This window comes from Mustela putorius, unplaced genomic scaffold (genome assembly GCF_011764305.1).
Source record: "Mustela putorius furo isolate JIRA1106 unplaced genomic scaffold, ASM1176430v1.1 tig00000835_pilon_pilon_pilon, whole genome shotgun sequence".
Taxonomy (NCBI): Eukaryota; Metazoa; Chordata; class Mammalia; order Carnivora; family Mustelidae; genus Mustela; species Mustela putorius.
Window position 1 is genome coordinate 6909056 of NW_025421492.1, and position 23472 is coordinate 6932527.

The following is a 23472-nucleotide window of genomic DNA, read 5'->3' on the forward strand; positions in this document are numbered from 1 at the left end:
GACCGCCCCTTCCCTCCGCATGTCCCTGCCGACCGCCGCCTGTCTGCACCCCTCCGTGTCTCTGCGCCGCCCTGCGTCTCCGTGCCCCCCCCGCATCTCCAAGCGCCCCCCCCGGCAGGTCCGCATCTCCGCCACCCAGCACCCCCATCGGGCCTCCCTGTGCACACTGCTCTGAGTCGTGCTTTGGTCGGTAACAGGGAACGCTCGCGGTGGCTTCACGCAGCCCACACGGCACCATCTGACCTGCCCTCGTGGCCACAGCGCGCCCTGCACTTGGGTTACTCCCACGAGCACTGCCACCACGCTCTTGCCCGTGACCGCTGACCTGGTCTGCGAGTCTCTCAGTTATGACCAGCACCGCGGGACTCACGGGCCACAGGCACAGGGCGACATGCCCAGGCTCCGGCGCCCCTTGGCCTCTCTCAGGCCTCCACCCTTCTCTGAGTCACTTTTCCCAAGTGTCTCTCGTTCCCTGAGTCTCCAGCTAGGACCGAGAGACAGGTGTCCCTCCTGCTGTACATTCTCCTTCTGAAGAGCGGGACAGGCACCGTCACCAGGGCTGTAAGTTGGGGAGCCAGACTGCTTGGGAGTAAACTCAGGGTTGGCTTTTCTTTATTAGCTGTGTGACGTTGGACAAGTCACTTAACCTCTCTGTGTGCTTGGGTTTCCTTTCCTACAAAGGAGAGGAAATAGTGACATTGTATGGTTGTGTGCTGTGGTGGTAATGGGGTTAGGAAAGTTAGTATTTGCAAGCACTCTGGACACACTAGGCACACAGGAACTGCTCTATGGCTCTTTGTTAAGTAAAAATGGAAACTCTGGGGGAAAAGGTGACAATCCTCCCCTCTGCCTTGGCTCTGGCACCTCGCTGCCTGCTCCCCTGGCTTTGGCCTGCTCGGCTTCCCCGCGGCCCTCCTTGAGGGACTCCCGTCCTTCGCTGTCAGATCTCTGGGATGCTGGGGGGGGGGCACGTGGCGCCAAGGGCCGATGCCAGCTGCAGGGGGGCTCTTGGGGCTGAGCTGGCCTGGTGCCATCTTGGGGACACTACCCGTCCCGGGCCCCCCTTGCGCAGGGGGACCAGACGCCTGCTGAGGGGTGGGGTGCGTGCAGGGAGAGAGATGCTCCTCGTGAAACCAGCGGGCGGTCCCCTGAGCCAGGCTGCCCGTCTCTGGACTCGCCCCTCCCTCCCCGGTCCCGGGGCTTTGAGGGGGCTTTGCTGCTTGCAACAGAAGCCGTCCTGACGAACAGGAGTCGTCTCGTGAGGAAGCCATCAATTCTTGCTCTGTCAGGGGAAAGCCTGATTCAGACCAAGACAGATTCCCGGGTCGGGACAAGCACATGCAGGCAGCCAGCAGGTGGGAGAGAAGGCGAGGCCCAGGCGTCAGGGGACCTCGGTGGCCCTGGGGAGGCAGAGGCCAGCCCTCCGGATGCACAGCAGCAGCCTCTGCTCCCCAACCCCCAGGTCCCTCTGGAAGCCTGAACGGGGAACATCCCCCCAACCAGCATTTGTAATCTTGTTCCCACAAGTAAATTCGAGCCAGCGTCATGAGGCGTGTCAGATAACCAACGCCGGAACATGGTGGGGGTCTGCTGTCACCGGCTGGCCAGTAAACCAGCTTGGTGGTTCCCGAGCTGAGCTCCAACGGTTTCACCAGTAACTACTAACGGAGACCAGCGCGCTCCGGGTCACAGCGACTGAAGAGGTAACAGCGGGACAGGAATGAGACGGCATTTTCTAGCGTATTGACAACACTCAGGAAAAAGCAACTTCCAGCGTCGGGGGTTCAGGGAAACAGGAAGTCTCCAGGAACCCGAATAAACGTTCACGGCCTCTTCTGTGGGACAGAGGACAACAGAGCCAAGCTGACCCTCTGCCTGGAACAGCCCTCCCAGCCTCCTGCCCTCGGGGGGCCAGGCGGGGCAGAGGGCGGGGGAAGGTATGTTGTGGCGAGGACCGCACCCTGCCCGGCCCTCAGCTTCCCCTCCTCCTCCCCGGGGGTGGAGGTCGGAGCCCCTCCCCACCGCAGACCCCCACGGACTCACTCCTCTCTCCCCATCACACTGCAAAGTGTCTGAGAACAGGGAGGACCTTGCCTTAAAGCCCTCTGTCCCCAGACCTCGCCACGCCTGACACCCAGCGGGTGCCGGAGAGAAAACCGTTCAACTGTTGTGTTTAAAATGGGTAACTTCTGCCTCAGCAGGGGAAGCCAAACGTGGCTGACCATGTCTTTTTCCGTATCTCCCTATTTAGTTCTGTAGGAGAACAAAACTTGAACAGAGAACACTTCTGGACCGACTGTCCCATCAGCTGGAGGTTCATGTCCCGCGTCCTGGTGTCACGGCCCACTTTGAGGCTGACCTCAATGTCCTATTCTTCACTTAGTACAAAACAAGGATGGCTGGAGAAGCAGCGCCATACATTTTAGCTGCCGTTTTTATTCACTGCAGGTGCATTCTGTCAAGCATCAACATCTAAAATCAGGTTCCCTCTACGGTCCGTGGTGTCTTCCAGTAAGAAACGGTGACACCTTATAAACTGTGCAGTAATTACTCAGCATTTTTGGTTTGTTTCTTAAAAATAAAAGGATCAGGGGCACCTGGGTGGCTCAGTGGGTTAAAGCCTCTGCCTTCGGCTCAGGTCATGATCTCAGTGTCCTGGGATCGAGCCCCACATCGGGCTCTCTGCTCAGCAGGAAGCCTGCTTCCCCCTCTCTCTCTGCCTGCCTCTCTGCCTACTTGTGATCTCTGTCTGTCAAGTAAATAAATAAAATAGTTTTAAAAAAAATAAAAGGATCGTCCTTACTCTTGCTCTAGGCTGGGTTTGGATAAATAACAGATACTAGCAAAACACGGTGAGCTTTCAGGGTCAAAGTAAAGACCATGAAGAAAGATGAAAACTCGAGTCATGACCCGTCTCAAAGGCATGTCCCTTCTTATGCGGAATCAGAGCAGAATGGGGATATCAAAGCAGAAGGGCAGGTCTGAGTCTAGACCAGGGTCTCTCCATGTGACTTCCTTGACACTGTGGGCTAGGTCAGTGCTCGTGTGGGGCGCAGCTTTCCTGTGTGTCGTGGGATGTTTCGCAGCATCTCCTGCCTCTACCCACAAGATGCTCATGGTACCCTTCTGCTGACAACCAGGAATGTCCCCAGACACTGAAAAAATGTCCCTGTTGGGAGAAAGGAGTCACTCCTAGTTGAAAGCCACTGTTCTAGACAAAGGGAAGTATTTGAGAGGAAGCAATAATGACAAATCCATTCACTAGTGTGTTTGATACCAATAAATTCTTTATAAAAATACTTTTTAAGTCACCAAAACTCTTTTGAGTTTGAGAGGAGGGACAACATGACCAGAATAGAGACCTGAAGGTGAGAATCAGATTTAATTTAGATCAAGTGCCCCAGTGTCAGTGGCTCTTAGATAGGAGACCAGAGCACAGCCACAAAGATATAACAAACTAGACCTCATCAGAATTTAAAACTGGGCTGAAACTGATGCCATCAAGAAAGTAAAACAACAACCTAGAGGGAGAAAATACTTTCAAATCATCTGTCTGATGAGGAACCAGTGTCCAGAATATGTAAAGAGCACCTACAATTCAACAACAAAAAGACAAAACACCCAATTTTTAAAAAATGGGCGAGATTTTGAATAATTTCTCTACAGAAGACGTGCAAACGGTCAATAAGCACAAGAAAAGGTGCCCCCACATTATCCACTAGGATGGATGCAAGCAAAAAGACGGACAACAGCCACTGCTGATCAGAGAATGCAGAAGTTGAAGCCCCGCCACAGCTCTAAGTGGTGCAGCCACCGAGCAAGACAGTTGACTGTAGAGTTACCGTGTGACTCATCCAATCCACTAGCAGTGTGTGTCCATGGGAAACGGACACACACGTCCACACAAAACTTGCCTGGGGGTGTTCACGGCAGCACATTCCTAACACCACGTGGGGGAAGCAACCCCAACGCTCCCAGGTGAGAGAGCGGGCAAGAGAGTGCTGCGTCTTCCGGCAGCGGAACATATTCGTTAACAACGGGCACCTCCCTGTGGACGAGCCTGGGAAACGCTGTCCTATGAAAGCAGCTGGTGGCCAAACGCCACGGCACAGTGACACAGACACGTCCGTGAAATGTCCGGAGCGGCCAACACTAGACGGACTGGAAGATGCTGGTCCTGGGGCCCGGGGGTTGGGGGAGGGGGACGGGCAGGGAGTGCAAGCGGGTGCCGGGTCTCTTTGGAGGTGACGGACGAATGGGTTATAGGATCAGGCCGTGGTGCCGGCTGCACGATCCTGTGAATATGCTAGAACGTCCCAAGCCGTGCACCTGAGACGAGTGAACATTATGGTGCGTGATTTCGCCTCAACAGAGCTGTTTGTTAAAGAACAACAACATGGCCCAGGTAGCCAGGACCCGGTGAAGCCCGGGCAAGGAGCCCTTCCTTGCAGTGGCTCGCTCGTCCGGTGTGGGGACCCCATGGGACTCAGCACCAAGATCCCAGATCGGTTTTTGAAATGTGAGGAATGAAAATTTTGGAAGAATTTATTCTAGTTCCTCGGCTGGTTAGTTCTCCGTCGGGTGACAGTGACTATCCTGAATGAATTTATGAACAGAGACACCGAAAGGCTTTTGTCCTGCGGAGCGCAGAAGGACAGACAATGATGTGACCTCTCCGTGAGGTGTGAGGTCAAGGCCAGGGCTCCTCTCCAGGACCCGTCGTCGGAATGGCATCCGGAAAACACAGCGAGCCTTTCTGATGACATGAGTACATGAAAATCCAGGTTTTGCTTTTTAAATCAAGAGAGTGTATCAGGAGAAACGAAACGCGTGTCCACACAGAAACTCGTACGTGAGCTCTTGCCCCCAGCAGGGGTCATTCAGCCGTAAGACAGCAGGAAGCTCGGACGGACTCAGGACGCCGTCCACGCCGCGAAGGCAGCCCGAGAGAAAGACCACACGTCACATGATTCTATTCACGTGAAATGTCCAGATCAGGGAGACCCAGGGACAGGAAGAGACTCCTGGTGGCCGAGGGCCGGGGCAGAGAGGCTGAGGGGAAAACAGGACACGCGCTTTCTGGGGTGAGGTCAATATCTAAAATTGTTGAGACTGTCCCGTGTGTCTGCAAACCTACTGAACACCACCGGCCCGTGGGCTCTCAGTGAGTGAGCCGTCCGGCCTGGGACTCACAGCTCCAGAAGGCGCGTCTGAGAAGCCTTCAGAGGTCAGCGCACAGGCAGCTCCCAGGGGAAGGTCCCAGCGTCACGGCAAGAGACCTACAGCTCCGAATCCAAGGTAGTTTATGGGGCCATCCGCTTCCGGAGCGGCTGGTGTAACGACTCAGTGTCCACACCACCGTCTCTGCCAAGACCGCTTTGTAGTGTAATTAGGACTGCGGTGCTTTTCAAATAACGACGGCAAAGACATGAGCTCAGAGCTCGATTTAAGGGTTGACTTTGAGAAGTCGCAGCAAAACAAGCATGAACTTGCGTCACGGTAAAACTGTTGATCGAGGCCCGTTGCGTAACTGGACATACTGGCTTCTATTTTAGGAACACAAATATCTTGGCATTTTTTTCCTGGAAGCTACTGCTCAATCCGCTGGTCCAGTCTTAAATAAGGAGAGTCACATAAGGAAGGGTGTGGGGGGGGGCAGACAGGGACAGGGAGAGAGAGGCCGGCCGTTCGGGGCAGCTCCCAGAGTTAGCCATAGCGAACTGCGCATTCAGTTAAAATGCACTAAAGGTAATTCAGGTAATTAAGACATTCATTCAGCTCAAAAGGGTCAGTTACATTCCTGAGAGCAGAAGAAGGGGATGGAAAACTCAGACCCTCTTAGTTTGAAGCTGAAAACGTTTCCTTTAGTTTTATGTCATAAAAACCTCCCCTGAACATGGAACCCTACCGGGGCCCGCACGCGCTCCTGTATCGGCCTGCTGGGAGGCGGATGTGGTGGGGAGCAGTGAGGGCTGACGGTCCTGTTTTCCTGACTGTGCCCCGCAGCCCCCTTGCTGGCGAGCGGTCGTGTGGGAATGGTCTGCCCCACGGGGCTTCTGTGGGCATCCACGGCCCCTGGGAAACCTGCTCCACGGTCCGGCCCTCAGCTGGCAGAGTCCACACCATCAGCCGCCATCATTTATTTTACAAACCTTTATCTCCTGTTTTTCATACCTTAGGAAAGGTGGAAGTAAAATCATTCTAAGTAAAAAGCAGGTTTTAATGAGCATATTAATGCAGTAAGAAAAAAGAGACAGATTCCCCCCCACCCACCCAAGAACCTGCATTTTGGCGCCTTTGCTCTAAGGGAACAAGCCGGCACTGCCCACGGAATCACTGCTTGTCTCTGCAGATGCTCTGTTCAAAGCCGGACGCCGCTGTGCCCGCGACCCGGGCGCAGACCTGCCCCAGCGTGCTCTCAGGGCTGCAGGAATGAAGCCGGCCGCCTCCTGTCTCTCCTCATCCAGCACCAAGATGAGTCACGCGCTCCATGATAAGATCAAGTCCTCTTCGAGAATTTACATGCACAGGGGCTGAGAGGTCCAATCACCGGGACCAGTACGACGGATCCCTCATTCGGAAAAGGCACGTGCAGGAGAAATTTTGTTTTTCAAGACACAGACCTTCTCTGGTTTCATAATTCAGGATAAAATTAAGTCAGAGTGTAGTCAGATGAAGATAAGAGTTACAAAAATATTTTGAAAAACCTCTTTATGGAGCATGTAACTCACCCTACCAGGTCACGTGGCGGCGGAGCCCCGAGCACTGCAGAAACTGGTACTTAAAAAAGAGCACCCTCTGTCTCTTTGCGTCCAGACCACAGTTATAGGCTCAGGAACAAAAACATAAAAACCAAGTTCGGTTTTCTTTTAAACTCTGAAGACTTGACAAGAAAAGCATGAAATTCAACATTCCTAAACAGAGTAACTAAATATTCTGCATTCCAGCAATGAAATGAAGAGACTTCATGTTAGAAATGGCTCATCAGAAGGAAGTGTTTATTAATGCTCTTGGAATAGCGTACAAATCTCGTTATACCTCACTTTGAAATGCACTGCACTAAACCACTTTTTAAAAGAACTAAAATGGTCCTGACGTAGAATAGAAGGGCAAAAAAAGATTTTGCATTCAATTTATTTAATCTGGTGTGTGAGGGGTGGTTCCTATAGCTCTTTTATTAATTTGATACAAAAAGAAAAAACCCCAAGATCGGTGATTCTGGATGCAAACCACACTCCGTTCCACAGCCGTTGCCAGTGAGAACCAGGAGTGTCTCGCGCACGATCTGGAGGCGAGAGGGGCACCGCCAGCCCAGCACCCTCGGTGTCGGGGGACGGAGCGGCAGGGCAGCGAAGGCAGGAGCCCAGCGTTCAGCAGACGCGCCTCAGATGCCCGTTCCTGGTGGTCTTGCTTCATACCGACAAGGAGGCGTCCATTTCTTCCTCCCTGAGATGAGCCTGGGCCAGGCGACTGCACCCTGTCAGGCCAAGGGCTCCCGAGTGCTGGCAGTGTCTGATAGCACCCCTGCAGGGGAACAGGAACAGGGTGTGCAGGGGCGGGGGCAGGGGAGGGGTCCCTCCTGCCCTCGGTGCTGGGGTCCCCAGAGGGGCGGCTGCCGGGGGCCGCAGGCAGACAGAGTTCGGGAGTCGAAACTGTCATCTTTATTTATTTATTTTTTAAGATTTTATTTATTTATTTGACAGAAATCTCAGGCAGGCAGAGAGAGAGAGAGGAGGAAGTAGGCTCCCCGCTGAGCAGAGATCCCAATGCAGGGCTCGATCCCAGGACCCTGAGATCACATCACCCCTGCTCGGCGGGACACTGCTTCCCCCCTCCACCTCCCTGTGCTTGCTGCCTTCTCTTGCTATTTCTCTCCGTCAAGTAAATAAAATCTTCAAAAAAAAAAAAAATTAAAATAGCGTCTTTCTAAAAAAAAAAAAAAAAACCCACAAAAAAAAAAAAAAACCACCAAATAAAAATAAATAAATAAATACATTTGACTTTGAGTGCAGAACGGCATCCCTACCTCCGAGCACAGAACCCGGGGGACAGCAGGGCCCAACAAGCAGACAAAGGAGAGGCCCAAACTGGCGCGGTTGCTCCGCGGTCAGGGCTGGCTGGACGCCCCAGCCCCTCTCTTGGGTGAGGAAACCAGCTCAGGGTGGAGGCTGGAGTCTCAGGCAAAGCCCCTGGGAGAAACAAAAGGAACCCAGCCTGGGGGTGGGGAGCTGCACAAGGACAGTGCGATGGCAGCTGCAAGTGGGGGTCCGGGCCGAGGCCAGGGCCAGCGAGAGTGGGGGAGGGGAGGTGCTGCCTGTCCAGACGAGGGCAGGAGAGGACAGCCTGGCTGGAGGGAGAGAACGTGCAAGCTGTGCTGGCAGGGCCTCTGCTCCAACACATCCGAAAACAACACTGGAGCTCGCCTTTGCTCTGAACTTGGAGACGCTGGTATTTTAAGTGTCTTACTGCAATTATGAGGCAGCACACACCTCTATGAATAACCGCGTTGCTGTCATCCTACGGTGCCACGTGTGGTTAATGTCATTACCGACTCGCCTCACTTCCTTCCTTAAGACTTGAGCTTGTTTACAAACACCTTGTGCTGAAGTGTGATTAAGAACGCATTAAATGAGAGTCTGTTTTGTAGGCATTAAAAGCCGCAGAAACATAAAAATGAATTTTAACTAGGCTTTTCTTTAACGATATGATAATTAAATTAATGAAGGCACCAAGTTACCAATTAGGAGAACGACACGTTACAATCCCCCAAGTGCAGAGCAGAGCAGGAGAAGGCCTGCGCGCAGCCGCCCAGCGCGTCCCGCGGACTCTGGGGCTGGCGGGCTCGGAACATCGCACCCGCACCCTCAGAAAGATAATTTTACACAAACACAGTCCAGCACAGAAAATCTCTGGCTTCCAAATTTAAACTTCAAAAACCACACCGCTAAAGTCGCAAGTGAGAAAAGACAGGAGACAACATTCTGAAAGCCAGACTGTTCAGTTTCATGTCGCTAAAAGGACTGTAAGACGCTTGTACTGAGGATCAAGAAGTCCTTCTCCTTCCTCCTTAAGAAGCTGGGAGTCTTCCTGTGAAAGGACAGGTCTTCCCTGTTAGCGACCAAACCGAAGCCCTCTGGAGACGGAGGGACGCAGCGGCGCTCCGGAGCCCCGGCGCGGCTGACCAGCAGCACTCGGCCAGCAGCTGACTGAGCGCCCGTGACGACGGCAGGGCCAGCTGGGGGTGGTGACCACAGGACCGCTCACGCCTCCCAGCGGCCGCCCCGTCCGAGAGCCGCCGACATCACCAGCGGCCCGTGCGGGGCTCTCGGCCCAGCCATCCCCGAGATCACGTTCTCAGCCGGTGTAAATCCAACACGGAGCTTGAACACTGGTTCCTGCACCGCGCGCCGGGAGGAGCGTGCTGCTTCCTCCTTACGCACCCGCCGAGGGCCAGATCTCGGACTCCCCCGCCCGCCGGCCCCCCGCCCCCGCCCCCGGCCCCGGCTCTCTCACCAGAGCTGAGCCTCACGCACCTGGGGGCGGAGGAAATAGGGAACAACACAGAAAGAAGTCAGAAACGAGGAGAGAAAGCCCTGTGCGTCCAGCTAAGAACAAGACGAGACAAAGTCTGGTCTCATGGGAGCCCCGGGCTCCTGTCTCAGGCCATGGGCCGGCCCGAAGCCCAGGGAGGTAACCCGTGACGACAGAAAGAAGGCACGGCTGTGGGCCGGGTGGCCTCTGGTGCACAGTCTGCCCTTAGTTTTACACAAAGAATCATTTTACTGCTACATTGTTTCTACTCAATAACTTGTGTTAAAATTATCTCTTACACCTAACAGCTGCTGTGGCCCAAAGATAGCAGCGGCAAACTGTGGCCACAGTTTCTGATGGAGACTAACTTTGCAAGCAAGCCTTTGGGAGCCTCAAGAGCCAGAACATGAGCATCTCTGGGGGTCAAGCCCAGAAAGCAAAGCGGGAGCCATTGGGGTCCTGAGCCTGAGCCTGAGCCCGAGGCCCCAGTGTGGCTGAGGGAACGGGTCCTGCACCGTGCGGTGCATGGCCACGTCCGAGGTAAGGGAGGCCAGGCGGGGGCTGAGCACATGTGATCGTGCGCGTGCGCACACACACACACACACACACACACACACACACACACTCCCGGCCCGGCCTGCGGACCCCACGCAGGTTTATGCTGCCTGGGGCACTGCTTCATAACCAGCCCAGTGTTTTATGATGGGGTGTTGACGGGTGGCTTTGTTCCTTGTTACTAATTACACCTTATTTATGTCTTTAGTAATCACGTGTGTTTGTAGACTTGTTGCCGCCCCAACTGACAAAGGTGCGAGCATTCTCCTGTATCAGATGAAACAAATTACCCACTTCTATTCCTTAAGCATCAGAATCCAGCTTAGGGTCCTGTCTCTCGGTTGGTCCTAAGGGCAGGAGCACTGCTGACTCAGCACGTTCTAGGCTCTGCTGGAACGTAAAGCTTAGTCGGACGGTTTTCTAATGTCAGTAACAAATTCTGCATTTCAGGACGCCTTGAGGGGCTCCGTCAGTGAAGCCTCTGCCTTCGGCTCAGGTCATGATCCCAGAGTCCTGGGATCGAGTCCCACATTGGGCTCTCTGCTCAGCGGGGAGCCTGCTTCTCCCTCTGCCCCTCACCCTGCTTGTGCTTGCTCTGTTTTTCTCTTTCTCTCTCTGACAAATAAATACAATCTTAAAAAAAAAAAAAAATCCCACATCTCGAACAGAAATGTCACCAGCATCCCCAGCGGTGGGCGCTGTGCCCGTACCCCCCGGGGACAAACCCCGGCTGGTGGGTTCCATGTATTCCGCCTTCAGAGGCGGCCCTGGTTCTCATCAAGCACGACTGGACAAAACCCAACTGTGAAAAGGTGTTTTACGTTACCTTCTGCGACCTGTTCTCAAGTCACTCACAGGCCCACTCAAGAGTTTTCCAGAAGTAAAATAAGAAGGTTATTGACTATGACAGGTTTCAGAATGTTTCTTTCCGAGGGCGTGTTTTCCACATTATTTTCTCTTTTTCAGGTGCTCGCTGCAGTTCTTTTGGGATAAGTCGGGAGAGCCAACCGCAGCGTGCATTAAAGCCCGAAGCCATCTGTCCACACGTGTGCTGTTGTACGTGCGCGGGGCTGAGCTCTGTCCCGGGCAGAGCACGGGGGACACAGAGCCTCGTGCTGAGCGGGGAGGGGCGTGTGGGAGCAGGCGCACCGGTGGCGGAAGCGGAGAGCGCCCTGGCGCCCTCCTGGGCAGTTTCTGGTATTTGTGTGTGTGTGTCCCTGCTTCTCCAAGGATTTCACTCTCTGCATCCAGTTGGAGCTTCTGCATGAAACTCAATGACTCTGAGAGAGACCAGAGTTCTTTTCATAGACAAAATGGGTCGATGCTTGGTAGGATTTCAGGAGGTCTGAGAACTGAGGTGACCTGGACGGAGGACCCAGGAGGCCGCGCTGCCCCTCCATACGCATGGCTATTGACCTCTAAAGTATTTAAAATTCAATAAGATTTAAAATTTGGTTCTTCAGGGACTCTAGCCACAGATCACCTGCTTCTTGGCCACCTGTGTTGGGAAGGTTGTCCGATGGTCCACAATGGGGTGGAGAGGACTGCTTTACGGTGTGTGTGTGTGCGCGTGCGCACGAGTGTGAGCTAGAGAGACCCGGACAGGCCAGGGGATACAGAGTGAATTCTGGAACTCTGCGGAAGACACGCTACCATGGATGCCCGCCGGAACCCCACTAAGGATTAACTCCACGTGGCTGAGGTGTTTCTCAATCTGATACAGGCCTGTGAGGATGTACCTTCCACTTTCCAGATCCCTAAGCTTCTAAACAGATATGATTCACTTAAGAACGACCTGAGTTCTCAAAAAGCTTTCTTTATGCGACTTTCCCAAGAAAACAGAAATTACACACATATGGGTCTAACAGCGGCCCAGGTGCCATAAGCCCATCAGAACGGTAAGTATTTCCGGGTGAATTCGGCACCCAGCAGCCCCGCAGCCCCGCCACATGATGCTGCAGGCTGGGGCTGGGATGACTGCAGGAAGTGGCTTTCTCCGTAAGTCCACTTCCTATTCTGCGAAACAGCTGTGGTGACAGTGTCACTTTGCATCAGAAGTGTAGGAGGACGTGTGGCATCGGGAGGAAACAGCGCCACGGCGTCTGGAAGACAAAGGCTTGGGCTCGGTCCCATCATGCCCTTCTCCCCATGGCACGGACAGCACCCTGCCAGGGTTTGCAGGCCGTCACCTGGCCCGGGGCTGGCAGAGGGCGGGGTCCCCAGGGCACACTCCCCCATGGGCTGTGTGGGGAGGGGACGCTGAGGGCACAGCTGCCAGCAGAGCTCGCATGAGCTGGGCCTTCAGTGAACCCAATTTCTGTGTGGGGAGGAGAGATGACAGCAGAGGGCCTCTCCCCCTAATGATGGCTTCAAACAGGATGACTTACCACTCCCAGGCTGGCGCGGCCAGAAGAGAGGCTTCTAAATCGGCGAAAAGACCCGGCGGCGTCCCACAGCTGGGATGAGTTGCAGGATGTAGGACTCCGTCAAGGAAAGGCCTTAAGGAATCACCCCGTGGATGGACAAGGGCGGCCCCCGCACAGCTGGGCTGTCAGTCCTTTCAGAAGAGACGGATTCTCCCACCAAAGCGAAGACGGTCCACACAGGACGGGAAGTGCCGTGTATCCGCAAACCAGCGTCTCATTTCTCAGAGTGTCGTTTGTGTACCGTCTGGAGGGTCTCGTCAAGCGAGTGCGTTTTAATGATGATTCAAGACACGGACGCCTTTCTGGGGGACGTGGTTATCCCTGGAGAGGCAACGTGCTGGTGCGTACTGCCCGCGTCTGGGCGCGCTCGGCTCTGAAGAACGGCGGGGAGAACTGATTGGTCTGACTGGAAACCAGACGGAGAAGTCACTCCCCACTGCAAGGTTCAGGCATGAACCTAAACTTTGCAGGTGCTCAGATTTTGGTTTTCAGTGTGGTATATTTTTCCTTAAACCAATGAGATAGAAACATCCAAAAACATGGGGAACTTGTGAGCCAGGTATGGTGGCAGGGAAATGCAGTCCCACGCTGAGTGAACCCCAAACCCAGGAGCCCAAGTAACATGGTCTCTCTCCTGTCTCCCTGCCGTACACGGACCCGACACTGAGGACTGGTCACAGCCGGTCACATGCAGACCCCACGCTGAGGGCCTGCTGCAAATGGACAGTCTCTTGCGAGGGGCAGTTGGTCCAACACCTTTCATTCAAGGGGACAAAAGGTCCTGAATCCCCGCTGTAGCCAGGTGACACAAATGTCTTCTGTCCCTTGGCCAGGTTCCCTACTGGGCTCCCCAGGGCCATCTTCCAGGTAGAGTCTCCCCAAAGGCAAGGGGGCTATTTTTAGCCCGTGGACCCAGTTTTCTTCCAGGAGCCTCCACGGGGGAGGCCAGAGCATGCGGTGAGTCTCAGCCAGACCCAGGGCTCGGGCAGCGAGCACGGGTGCCCCTGGGGCCTCCAGGGCTGCCGGGGCGTGTCCTTCCTGGGTCTGCCCGATCCCCAGCACGAACACAGACCAAGCGACAATGTGCTGATGAATTAGTGAGCCTTCTTAAAACCCCACGGAACCAAAGGCAAATAGGGCTTTCTTCGTTTCCGAAGGCTGGGAATGATTCACGGAAACAGTCCCGTGGCTCCTCCCGTGGCTGCAGTCTTTCTCCCTCACGCTCACCCCCAGATGCTCTGCTCCGTGCCGGGGCCACGGGAACGGGGCTCTCAGGCCGCCCTGCCCTGCGTCCTGCTCCACCAGCCACTAACGTGCAAGGCTGGGAAGGCGGCCGTCTCTCTCTGCCTTCTGGAACACACCCCTCCCTCCGGCATCCCGTCCTGTGCTCTTCCGGGGGACGGAGAGTGCGGTGGGAAGACCGTGGGGTGCTGAGTCACGGGGGAAACCCGTCGCCGAAGGTCCTACTGGGAGGGGACTCCTTCCCGGCGCTGGACAGAGGCCCCGGCCGGAGCAGCGAGTCACACCCACCCCGACACGGGACGGGTCCTCAGCAGGGGTGCGGGAGGGGAGAGAGACAGCCCCGCAGAGACCCTCTGATCACAGGTCAGCCCGGCACCCTGACACAGACACTGCTCCGACCGTCCCCCACGTCCAAGTGGGCCGCACGGAACCCCTGCGGGAGCACACAGGAGTCCACAGCAGCGCAGCGGCCCACGGCGTCTCCTTCTATTCTGGTGCCCGTCTAAATGCCACGGATCATCTCAGACGCTCACTCGGAAAGCTGTGAAACCCTTCTCTCCGGTGACAAGAACAAAAAACAAAAAACAAAAAAACCCTGCAGAGCTTTACCATGTAACGATCACCGGCAGACACCAGTGTTCTTAAATCCCCAATATCTTAATCGTCCAAATGTTAAACATCAGCTTTCAGAAGCAAGAGTGCAAGTATGGGCCTCCCCACGGCTCCGCCATCTTATTTTGGGAGAACTAACAAATTAAGAGCGTGTTTCAGTGACTCACAACGTCAAACACAGGAGAGAACCGCGAGTCACAGAGTGGTTTTTAGAACTGGGGCCACGAATCCATCGTCAGGAGACTGCGGTCCCCCGGGGTCAGAGGTGGCCGGTCTGCACGGGTGGCTGCTGTCCACCCTCACCTGCGGTGGGCGGAGACGCGGCTCCGGGTGTGGACCCTGCCCGACCCGACTCGCAGCCGTTAGAACGAGGCGATCAGTCGTCCAGTTTGAGGTTTAAGAATCCGAAAGTCACCCCCCCATTCAGTAGGAACTAAGATCATTGATGTGTTGACAGAGTCAGTCCCCCTTCAGCAGTGAAGGGAGATCCAAACCAGTAAGGACATTACAGACAGCGAAGCCCCTTTCGTTCCTCTTGGGCCGGAAATCACCTGTGAAGACACTCGCTAACGCTGTAGCTCGTGAAGGCAGCACAGAAGCGAGAACGGGGGGGACTTGAAACAAGTCTGGAGAAGGACCCCCGGCTGATGCAGGAAAGGAGTCCAAGCAGGAGCAGAGAAGGACCCCCTGCCGCTCGGGTCACGGTCATGCACTGCAAACCCTATCGCAAGCAAGCGTGGCGGAGGGGCTGGAGGGGCTGTTGCCCAACCCCACCCCAGGGCTTCTGGAAGCACTTTCGTGTGCGAGTGGCAGAGGGGGTGGCCGGCCCTCAGCTCCAGGACGGTCGTGAGCCCCGACGCGTCCTGACTGTCACACACATAAGGCTCCGTCAACATGAAGTACCGAAGCCGGGAAGAGATTTCCCGTCCCTGCCCCCACGACAGGAGGGTTCAACGTTCCACACACAAGGTCAGCCCCGTCATCACCTAAAATGACCCTTGATGGTAGAGAAGGTCCCAGACGGAGCATGAAGCCACCAGGAGCCTGGCGACCGGCGGCCCCGGGGAGGTCAGGAGCCAGAGGCTGAGCCTCGGTTCGGACACATGCCAGGGGTGTAGGGCAGCGCAGAGCACCGCCCTCAGCAAGGGGAGCCGAGGCCGATACAATGAGTGGACGCCGTGCGGGAAACACAGGGTAACTGCTGAAGACCTTGGATTCGGACCGTTTTTATGTGCATTCTTCCCTTTTGCTTATCGGTACCTTCTAAGCGTGTACGGCGACCGAGTGCGCAGGGACGGTGGACAGCGGGCCCCGTGAGGGCCAGCCCAGTAAGACTGTCGTGGGCTGGGGTCTGGGCCGAGACGTGTGGGTCTTGGTCTCTGTGCTCAGGGCCACTCTAGACGTTTCTGAGGCGGGGGTAATCCCCCCCAGTTTCCAAGGGAGCCTTGCAGCCAAAGTCGGTATTGAGGGGTCGTGCTCAGTGACAAACCGGCCCACTTCTTACCTTGTCGCCCTTCTCCGCGCTCAACTCCCGCTTTCCCGCGTGGTTTCCCATCCTGCGTCGATGAGCTCGTCAGAAGCTACGAGAAAAACACAAGGCATTGGCTTCAATACCCTCGGAGTTCCTGCAGTTTCAGTCAGAGCGACAGTCCTGGGAGATACACCTTGCCCGTCTGAGACGAGAAAATGAAAACCCCCGGACGTGAGACACACCGGAAGCCGCATGAGCACGTTACACCTCGGCTTCTGATGCCGACCCCACCGCAAGGACGTGGGACCCCGGCCATCCCCACGACCTGCTCAGTAACAAAGACCCCTCCGTGTGTTTCCTCATCCTGGACAAGGAACCCGAGTCCAGACCTCTAGTGCGCAGCGTCCGCCCCCGGCGTAGCGCCAGGGCGGGTCCCATCTCCTCCCCGGGTGCGCTGAGCCGCGCTGAGAGCAGACAGGGCGACACTCCTGAAAACGAACGGCCCGTCTGGGCCCGCTGTTATGGGAATCATGGGGGCACAGACACTGCAGGGTCACACTGAGGACGGCTCATCAGACAAGTGAGCATCCCAACAATGCACACCATCGGCGAAGAAGATGAAGTCGGCTTAAAAAAAAAAAAAAAAAATCTGTTCTTCATCTGTTTTTTCTAACATAAACTTTAGCAGCATATTCATGGTTTTTCACCCCCACAAGGCACAAAAGTGGAGGATTTACCCACACTCACTGTATACCAATTGCTCACCCACGCTCATCCTTGGCCCTGCGATGACCACCAGGACCACGTGCCCCATCACCGTTGACCATCCCCTGGGCGCAGATGCTGGTGTTTAAGGACAGGTATAAGTGTCATTGTCCACGAGGAACTCTTTGTTTTCAACATGTGACAACCATGCCCTGCTGAACGCGAAGCAGCTGTCCTTGAAGGGTACAGGTGGGAAGGATTTCTCGATGGTACATATGCCCGGATAAAAGGAAAGTCGCACTCCCCAAGAGGGGACAGGGAACTTGCTTAAGATCTGAAGTTTTCCAAAGTCTCCCACAGTCCTGGGTGCCTCTGAGTGACCACGAAGGATGCCTTGGCCCTTCTCCACGAGGACCCCGACGGACGGCGGGATGGGCGAGAAAGGAAGCGATGACATTCTCGAGTGCCCCTCCCAGGCTGTGTGCGTCCCTGAGCAGCTACGGGCCGAGACCCTCAACAGCCAACACCCGTGGAGAGAACAGCCTTCCCGCCTCACCCTGTACACGGAAACCAGGCCAGGCGATGGCACGTCCCGTGAGCCCGGGGAAGCGAAGGATTCGGTGAAACAGAGATGACGAATTCCGGTTAATCAAAGGCAGCTGTGGTGGCAGTGAGACGTCAGCTGAGGAGAACCAGTAAATTCCGCACGGTTCCCGCAGGAGAGTGAAGAAACCCCTCGTGTTTAAGAATGTACGCTTTTAAGGATGCGAGTCTACCTCCGCAGGTCACGCCAGCCTCCAAGGTGGTTCCACCGTCTGTCTAATGAACCATTTAAACCGACCATCTCAAGACCCTCACGGGCGAGATGGAGGTGAGGCACATAGTACTCCACGTGACAGGCACAGAGAGGGAAAGAGAACTTGCTTTTGTCCTCTTGGGGTCTACAGAGTAGTCAGGGAGTATGAGTGGGTGTGTTGTCCCAGGAGACGCGGGTCTGGAAGTAGGGAGCAGCCATCCCTCTGAAGTTTGGCTACTTTTCGATTCCTCGTAGGGTTTTAACTAGATATTGAGAACTCGCAAGATGTGTAGAATACACACACTAATAAAACACTCGATCTCTGTGGATCTCCCTCCCGTTTCAGAAATAAGAATGGGTTATACAAAACTAAACACAGACAATAACAGAGATGGTTAAATGTCTATACCGCCCAGAGCAATCTACAGATTTAGTGTGATCCCTACCAAAATACCAATTGCCTTTACACAAAACTAGAACAAGCAATCCCGAAATCTGTACGGAACCACAAAAGACTCAGAATAGCCAGAGTGATCTTAGAAAACAAAACTGGATGCATCACAATCCCAGATTTTGAGACGCATCACTGTACAGTACAGCAGTAATCAAACTAGTATGTTACCAGCACAAAAACAGACACACGGGTCAATGGAATGGAACAGAAAAGCCCAGAAATAAAACCATGATTACACGATCCATTAATTCCGACAACGGAAGCAAGAATATGTAGTGGGACAAAGCCTCTTCAGTAAACGGTGTTGGGAATGCTGGACAGCTCCGGGCGGAAGAGCGGACGGACGACTTTCTCACACCACTATCTCACCCCGAAAGGCCAAGTTGTTGGCTTTACAAGAAACTAACTGGTTTTGCCCACGTTCCGCAGAATGGATGAAGAAGATGTGGTCTACATGCAATGCCGCATCACACGGCCACCAGGAAGAGCGGAATCTTGCCATCTGCAACAACACGGATGGTCTGGAGGAGAGATGGTAAGTAGCGTAACTCAGAGAAAGACGGATGCCTTCTGGTTTCAGTCACTCGGAAACTGCAGAAACAGAGCCGGCGAACAAAGGGAAACAAGAGGACAAACGAAGAAACACTGAACTCCAGAGGACGCACGGACGGTCCCGAGCGGAGGGGCTGGGGAGGGGCTAAACGGGAAGGGGAGAAAAATGAAACATCGGCAAGAAGACTGCATTTCTTTTAAAGCCAACGACTTGGACTTTCAGGGTTTCCTTCCATCTGAGCGTAAAGAACCTCACGTCACCAACCGTATTCTCCCCTGGGCAGCGCATCTCCTGCCCCCCACCCCTACTTCCTCCAGCCGGTGTCTCCCCCCCTCCCCAGAGTGATGTTCCCTCCTTCCAGAAAATAAATCTCGAAGACTCTAACCTAAATCAGAATCCTGTGGGGTGTGTAAATATTTGGGGGCTTGTGGACAAAAGTGGAGCTATTTTTGGACAAAGGGCGTTTGAGGCTGAAATCCAATGACAGACGTGCGCCCCACCCTGACCCTCTGGGAGAAAGGTAATGCTTCTTCCAAGCTGGTCTGTCCTGATCCAAACTTCCTCAAACTCCAAAGCAAAACTGGAGGCGGCCCTTGGGAGCGTTGTTCCTGAAAGATTTAATCCATATTCAGAAAACTCAAGACTACCGGACCTAGGGTAGATGGACGTCACGAAAGTCCAGGTCAGACTTCTGCATGCACGCAGAAGCAGTTGGAGTGGACCGCCTCTCAGATTAATAGCAGGAGAATTTATTTTACACGAACCACTTTCTGTAGGCAGATTCTCGCATTAAATCACAACGTGCACTCTGGCCCAAAGAGAATGACAGGGCAAACAAGGGGAGAAGTGACATGGGAACGGTGATTAGAGCCTTCGTCACGGACTGGGCCTTCCAAGGCACCCGAGGTGAGGGGCATCTTGTAGAATGGCGGGCAAAGCCACGGCATGCACACGAGTTCGGGCGCTGGCTTTGCTGGGTCTCACTGCGCCCTCACGAGCTAGCAGAGCGGGACGGGCAAGGGCGAGGCACTGGGACGGGGAGCTCACTACTGCCCGCCAGCCTCCCGAACACGCTGCGAAGAACCAGCCGCAGACCAACCAGTGGGACACCGGCCGGTCATCTTTAGTCCACTGCATTTTTTTTTTAAGTTCACTTATTTATTTTTTAAGTCCTCTCTGCACCCAGCGTGGGGCTGGCACTCCATGGGCCAGACATCGGAGCCGCCCGCTCTCCCGACCCGGCCAGCCAGTGTCCCTGTTCCCTTTCACTTCTGCAACTAACCGAACAGGGAGAGCGGAATTCTGAACGTGTGGGATGCCGCTGGGAGGCCAGCGGGCTCTGAGGAGTCTTGAGTAACGCGAGAAGCTTCTTGTGAAATAATAAAAAAAGGAAGTGGGGGTGGCGGGCGGGGACAGTAGAACTGGAAGCAGAAGACCTCCATCTGCACGGGGCGGGGGCTGCCTCACGCTGCTTAGGGTGACGTCCCATTCCAGAGGGGAGGCCTACACGGTCCCCCGGGGCTGCTGGAAATCTCCATAACGCGTCCATGGGCACCGACGCCACAGCAGCTCGGCGGCTGACACCCCGCGTGAGCCGTTCAAGGTCACAAGCCGTTCAAGGTCACAAGGCTAACCGTGCAGCCTTCACCCCTCCTGCAGCCGACGCTCCCCGCGGGCCCCGTGGTGGAGATCCTGAAGGACCCCACAGATGAGCCCCGCCGCGGGCGGCCGGGAGTGGAGGTGCGCGGCAGGGCTGCCGGGCGTGAGGCACGTGTGAACACAGGGCACCGCCGAGGATAGGGTTGGCTGCGTCCGGCCACGTCCGGCTGGGCTTCTGGCACATCTGAGTGGGGTGCCATCCAGGCCGGTGCTGTGCGACGCCGTGCAATCAGCCCCACCTCTCTGAGCCTCCCATTCCCTTCCGGCGGTGAGACGCAGCAGCTGTGGGCTGGTTAGAGCGAGAGTCCGTCTAGTCACCCCTGGTTTCTGTCCTCGGGTCCCTCCCAGCAGGTGCACGTGACCGTGGCGGGTCGAGCAGCTGCAGGAATGCACAGACCCAGCCGTGGGCAGCTGGGCAGCAGACCCAGCCCAGCTCAAACTGGGCAGCAGACCCAGCCCAGCTCAAACTGTCCAGGTCGAGGGAAGAGAAGGGGTAAGGACACTGGCAGTCCCTGAGGAGCCCAGCAGTGGTGCCTCACAAGGAGCCTGAAATGAGAGCTCAGGCCCCCTGGGGGACCAGCCCGACCCAGGAAGTTAGGCAACTGGTGCTGGTTCAAGACGGTGCTGAGTAGGACGGCGAGGAGTCCGCCAGCTGCAGCCGCAAGCGACAGCGTCCCCGGCTTCAGAGGAGCCTTCAGATCCTTGCCCAGTGTACGTTCACAGGCGGGAGGGTGGCGGGGACCTGACTGTGAGACAGAGAAGGTCCTAGACATCGCCCAGACCCAAGCCTCCCGGAACGCAGGGTTCCTGAGGGCGCAGAGGGGCCAGGGAGCCCGGGGGCCACAGTGCCTGGTCAGAGGCCATGCGGGAGCCACTCTCACTCCTCACTGCCTCGGGGCTCAGAGCATCTACCTTCTAAGTCATGTAATTAGAGGAACAGCCCTGTAGCTTTGTTCCCACTTCACAGCTGAGAAAATAACGTTTAGAAGACTGAATCTCGCTTCGAGTGGTTCATGACTTTAGGAAAATATTTTACTTAGAAATTGGGATTTTTAATGTATTATAAATACGTCTTACATGGAAAAAATCACTATAGGTCTAAGATATACATTTCTATTACTAATGAGCACAATACAAAGAAGACAGACCTGTGGCAAGGAGCCTTGAGAACAGGGACTGCGAGGACGTACGCCCGAGAACACTTACCTGGGGACACGCGCTGACTAACGAGAACAGGGACACTCCTCAGCCGAGGCCAGAAAGCCCGCACCGAGCGCAGAGCCCGACCACACGACCAACACGCCCGCCCTCTCCTCCCGTCCCTAAACAAAGGCTTGTAGTTCGGTAAGGTGCCGGACACAGAATGAGACCAACAGGGCATTAATCACAACCCCGAAGAGCTAATCTTCCACATGTCTCAACGGGAAACATTCACATTTCTTCCAATGACATTTTTTAAAAATAAATAATTGCGCTTCACACTCAGTAGGGAGCCAGAGGGCTGACTCTGTCCTGGGTCTCTGGTGCTATTTCAAAGCCATGTTTTCCCGTTCTGCGTGCACCTGCCAACATGTGGGCGTGGCCAGGAAGCACCCCAGGGGGACAGCACTGGAAGGATGGGCTGGGGTCTGCGTGGGCCACAGAGGCGGGTGGACCACTGACCCCGCGGGGAACCTGGTAAAACCTACCCCCGGCAGCTGCGGGTACTTCCCAGCAGGCAGGAGTGTTAACGTGCATTTATGACGGCAGGATTGAAACACCCACCAGGGTAGTAACTTTTGCTTTCCTGATCTTTTAAATCCATGAAACGGACTTTGGTGTTAACCATTCATAGAATTTTTGCTTTTCACTGGACTCTGAAGGTCACCAGACCTGACTGTTCTGGCCACCGCTGCTCCCACGTCACCGGGGTCCGAAGGGCCCCAGCGCCTGGTCGCTGGGCCCGGCAGCAGTCCCCGGGGACGGAGCGGAGCCGTCGCTCGCACTGACGGAGGAACCACCGGGCGTGCAGGAGCGTGTCGTCGTGTTTCGGGCGTGGTCCGGGGTGGTCCACCTGCGCGTTCCAGAGGACAGGGAGCGAGGCAGGCTTCGTGGATTCTGGGCATGTGCGTGGCAGAGGCTTGTCTGACCTCTGAACTGTGGGTCGGGTACTAAGAGGAAAAAGTGCGGAATTCAGATGGATGGGGGTAGTTGTGCCTCAGGAAGGGCGTCACCAGCTTGAAGGTCCTGAAGCAGGAGGCGTGACACTTCCGACAGGGCAGCCTCCTCTCCTTTTTGGGAACGCTAACCTTGGACAGAAGGAACTCCCAGGAGAGGGTCTGGGACCTGGCGGTGCTGGTGGCTGGCTCCATCCCCTCGGGTGACTGCTGCATCCCGCGCCCTCCTCGGGGGCTCCAGCGCGTCCGCTGGGCACAAGAGCCCCACCCGGAGCGCCGGCAGCTGGATCGGAGAGGGGGGCGGGCGGCTACAGACCGGAAGTACCTGCAGCCCGAGTGACACGGGGGGAGCACGTAACACGCTCTCCCGCCCCGGTCCCCCGACCCCCCCTGCAAACCTGAGAGGGGAGCAGGACTTTCTGGACTGTTGGGGGAAGGGCCGGTTAATATCTGACCAGCACCTGAGGCCAGGAACCGGGGCCAGAGGCTAACAAACCCCAGCAGGGGCCTCCTGGGACCAGCCACGGGCCGTCTTCCACCACATCCCCCGCCGAGCCAGGCACGGACGCAGGCGGATGGCGTTATCCAGGTAGGTGTGTGCTCGCCGCTCAGCCCAGAACCCCGCTCTGGTAATCAGCCGTGCCTGCAGCATGACCACAGATCCACGAGCGCCCCATGACTCAGCACACAGTCCAGGGCTGTGAGAAGAAACACACACTCTGGGCATCGCTCGGGGCCAGAGCTGGTGACCACAGGACAGAACAATGTGCCTTCGACTCCGTGCGTCTTTCCATCCACCTCCGGAACGGCTCATGCATCCCTGACACGGGGCGTGGTGGCTCCTGATGGTCACGCACAGGGAGGAGGCGTCGGCGCAGGCGTCGGCTCAGGCGTCGGCTCAGGCGTCGGCGCAGGCGTCGGCGCAGGCCGCAGGTTTCTAGGTGCCATGGGGCCGAGTCCCCTCTGAGTCTTAACTAAACTAAACCTGTATTTCTTTCCGAAAACACAGAAAACATCTGAAGCTTGAACTATTGGTCTAAAATGTTCAGATTCAAATCACCAACCCCTATGGGGCCCCACGGGAGACAGCAGATCTCACTGCATCATGGTACTGGGCGACTTCTTTCCAGAACCTTCCAGATTCCAATCAGGGAAAAGCATGGTGCCCTGCGTGGTCGTCAGTGCATCCCAGTCCCACCAGAGACATGGTCAGAGGCTTCCGGTGGGCCCTGCCGCTGCCGCAGGGTGAGCCTGCACTTCTGGAGAGCCAAGGGAAAGATAAAGTAGGTGGTGAGTGGCCGTGATATTCACA

At 55.6% G+C, this 23472-nt stretch overlaps 1 protein-coding gene across 6 annotated transcripts in view; it reads right to left on the reverse strand.

The window, feature by feature from the left end:
• The window catches only part of LOC101670298 (myelin basic protein), a 101347-nt gene that overhangs the window by 66526 nt on the left and 11349 nt on the right, over window positions 1-23472 (reverse strand). For all 6 annotated transcript variants that reach the window (XM_004745654.3, XM_013052824.2, XM_045085244.1 and 3 more), the window contains exon 2: window positions 15871-15946. In XM_004745654.3, coding sequence (XP_004745711.1) covers window positions 15871-15921 — 51 coding nt within the window. In that variant the 5' untranslated portion in view covers window positions 15922-15946. The remainder of the gene's footprint in view (window positions 1-15870; window positions 15947-23472) is intronic.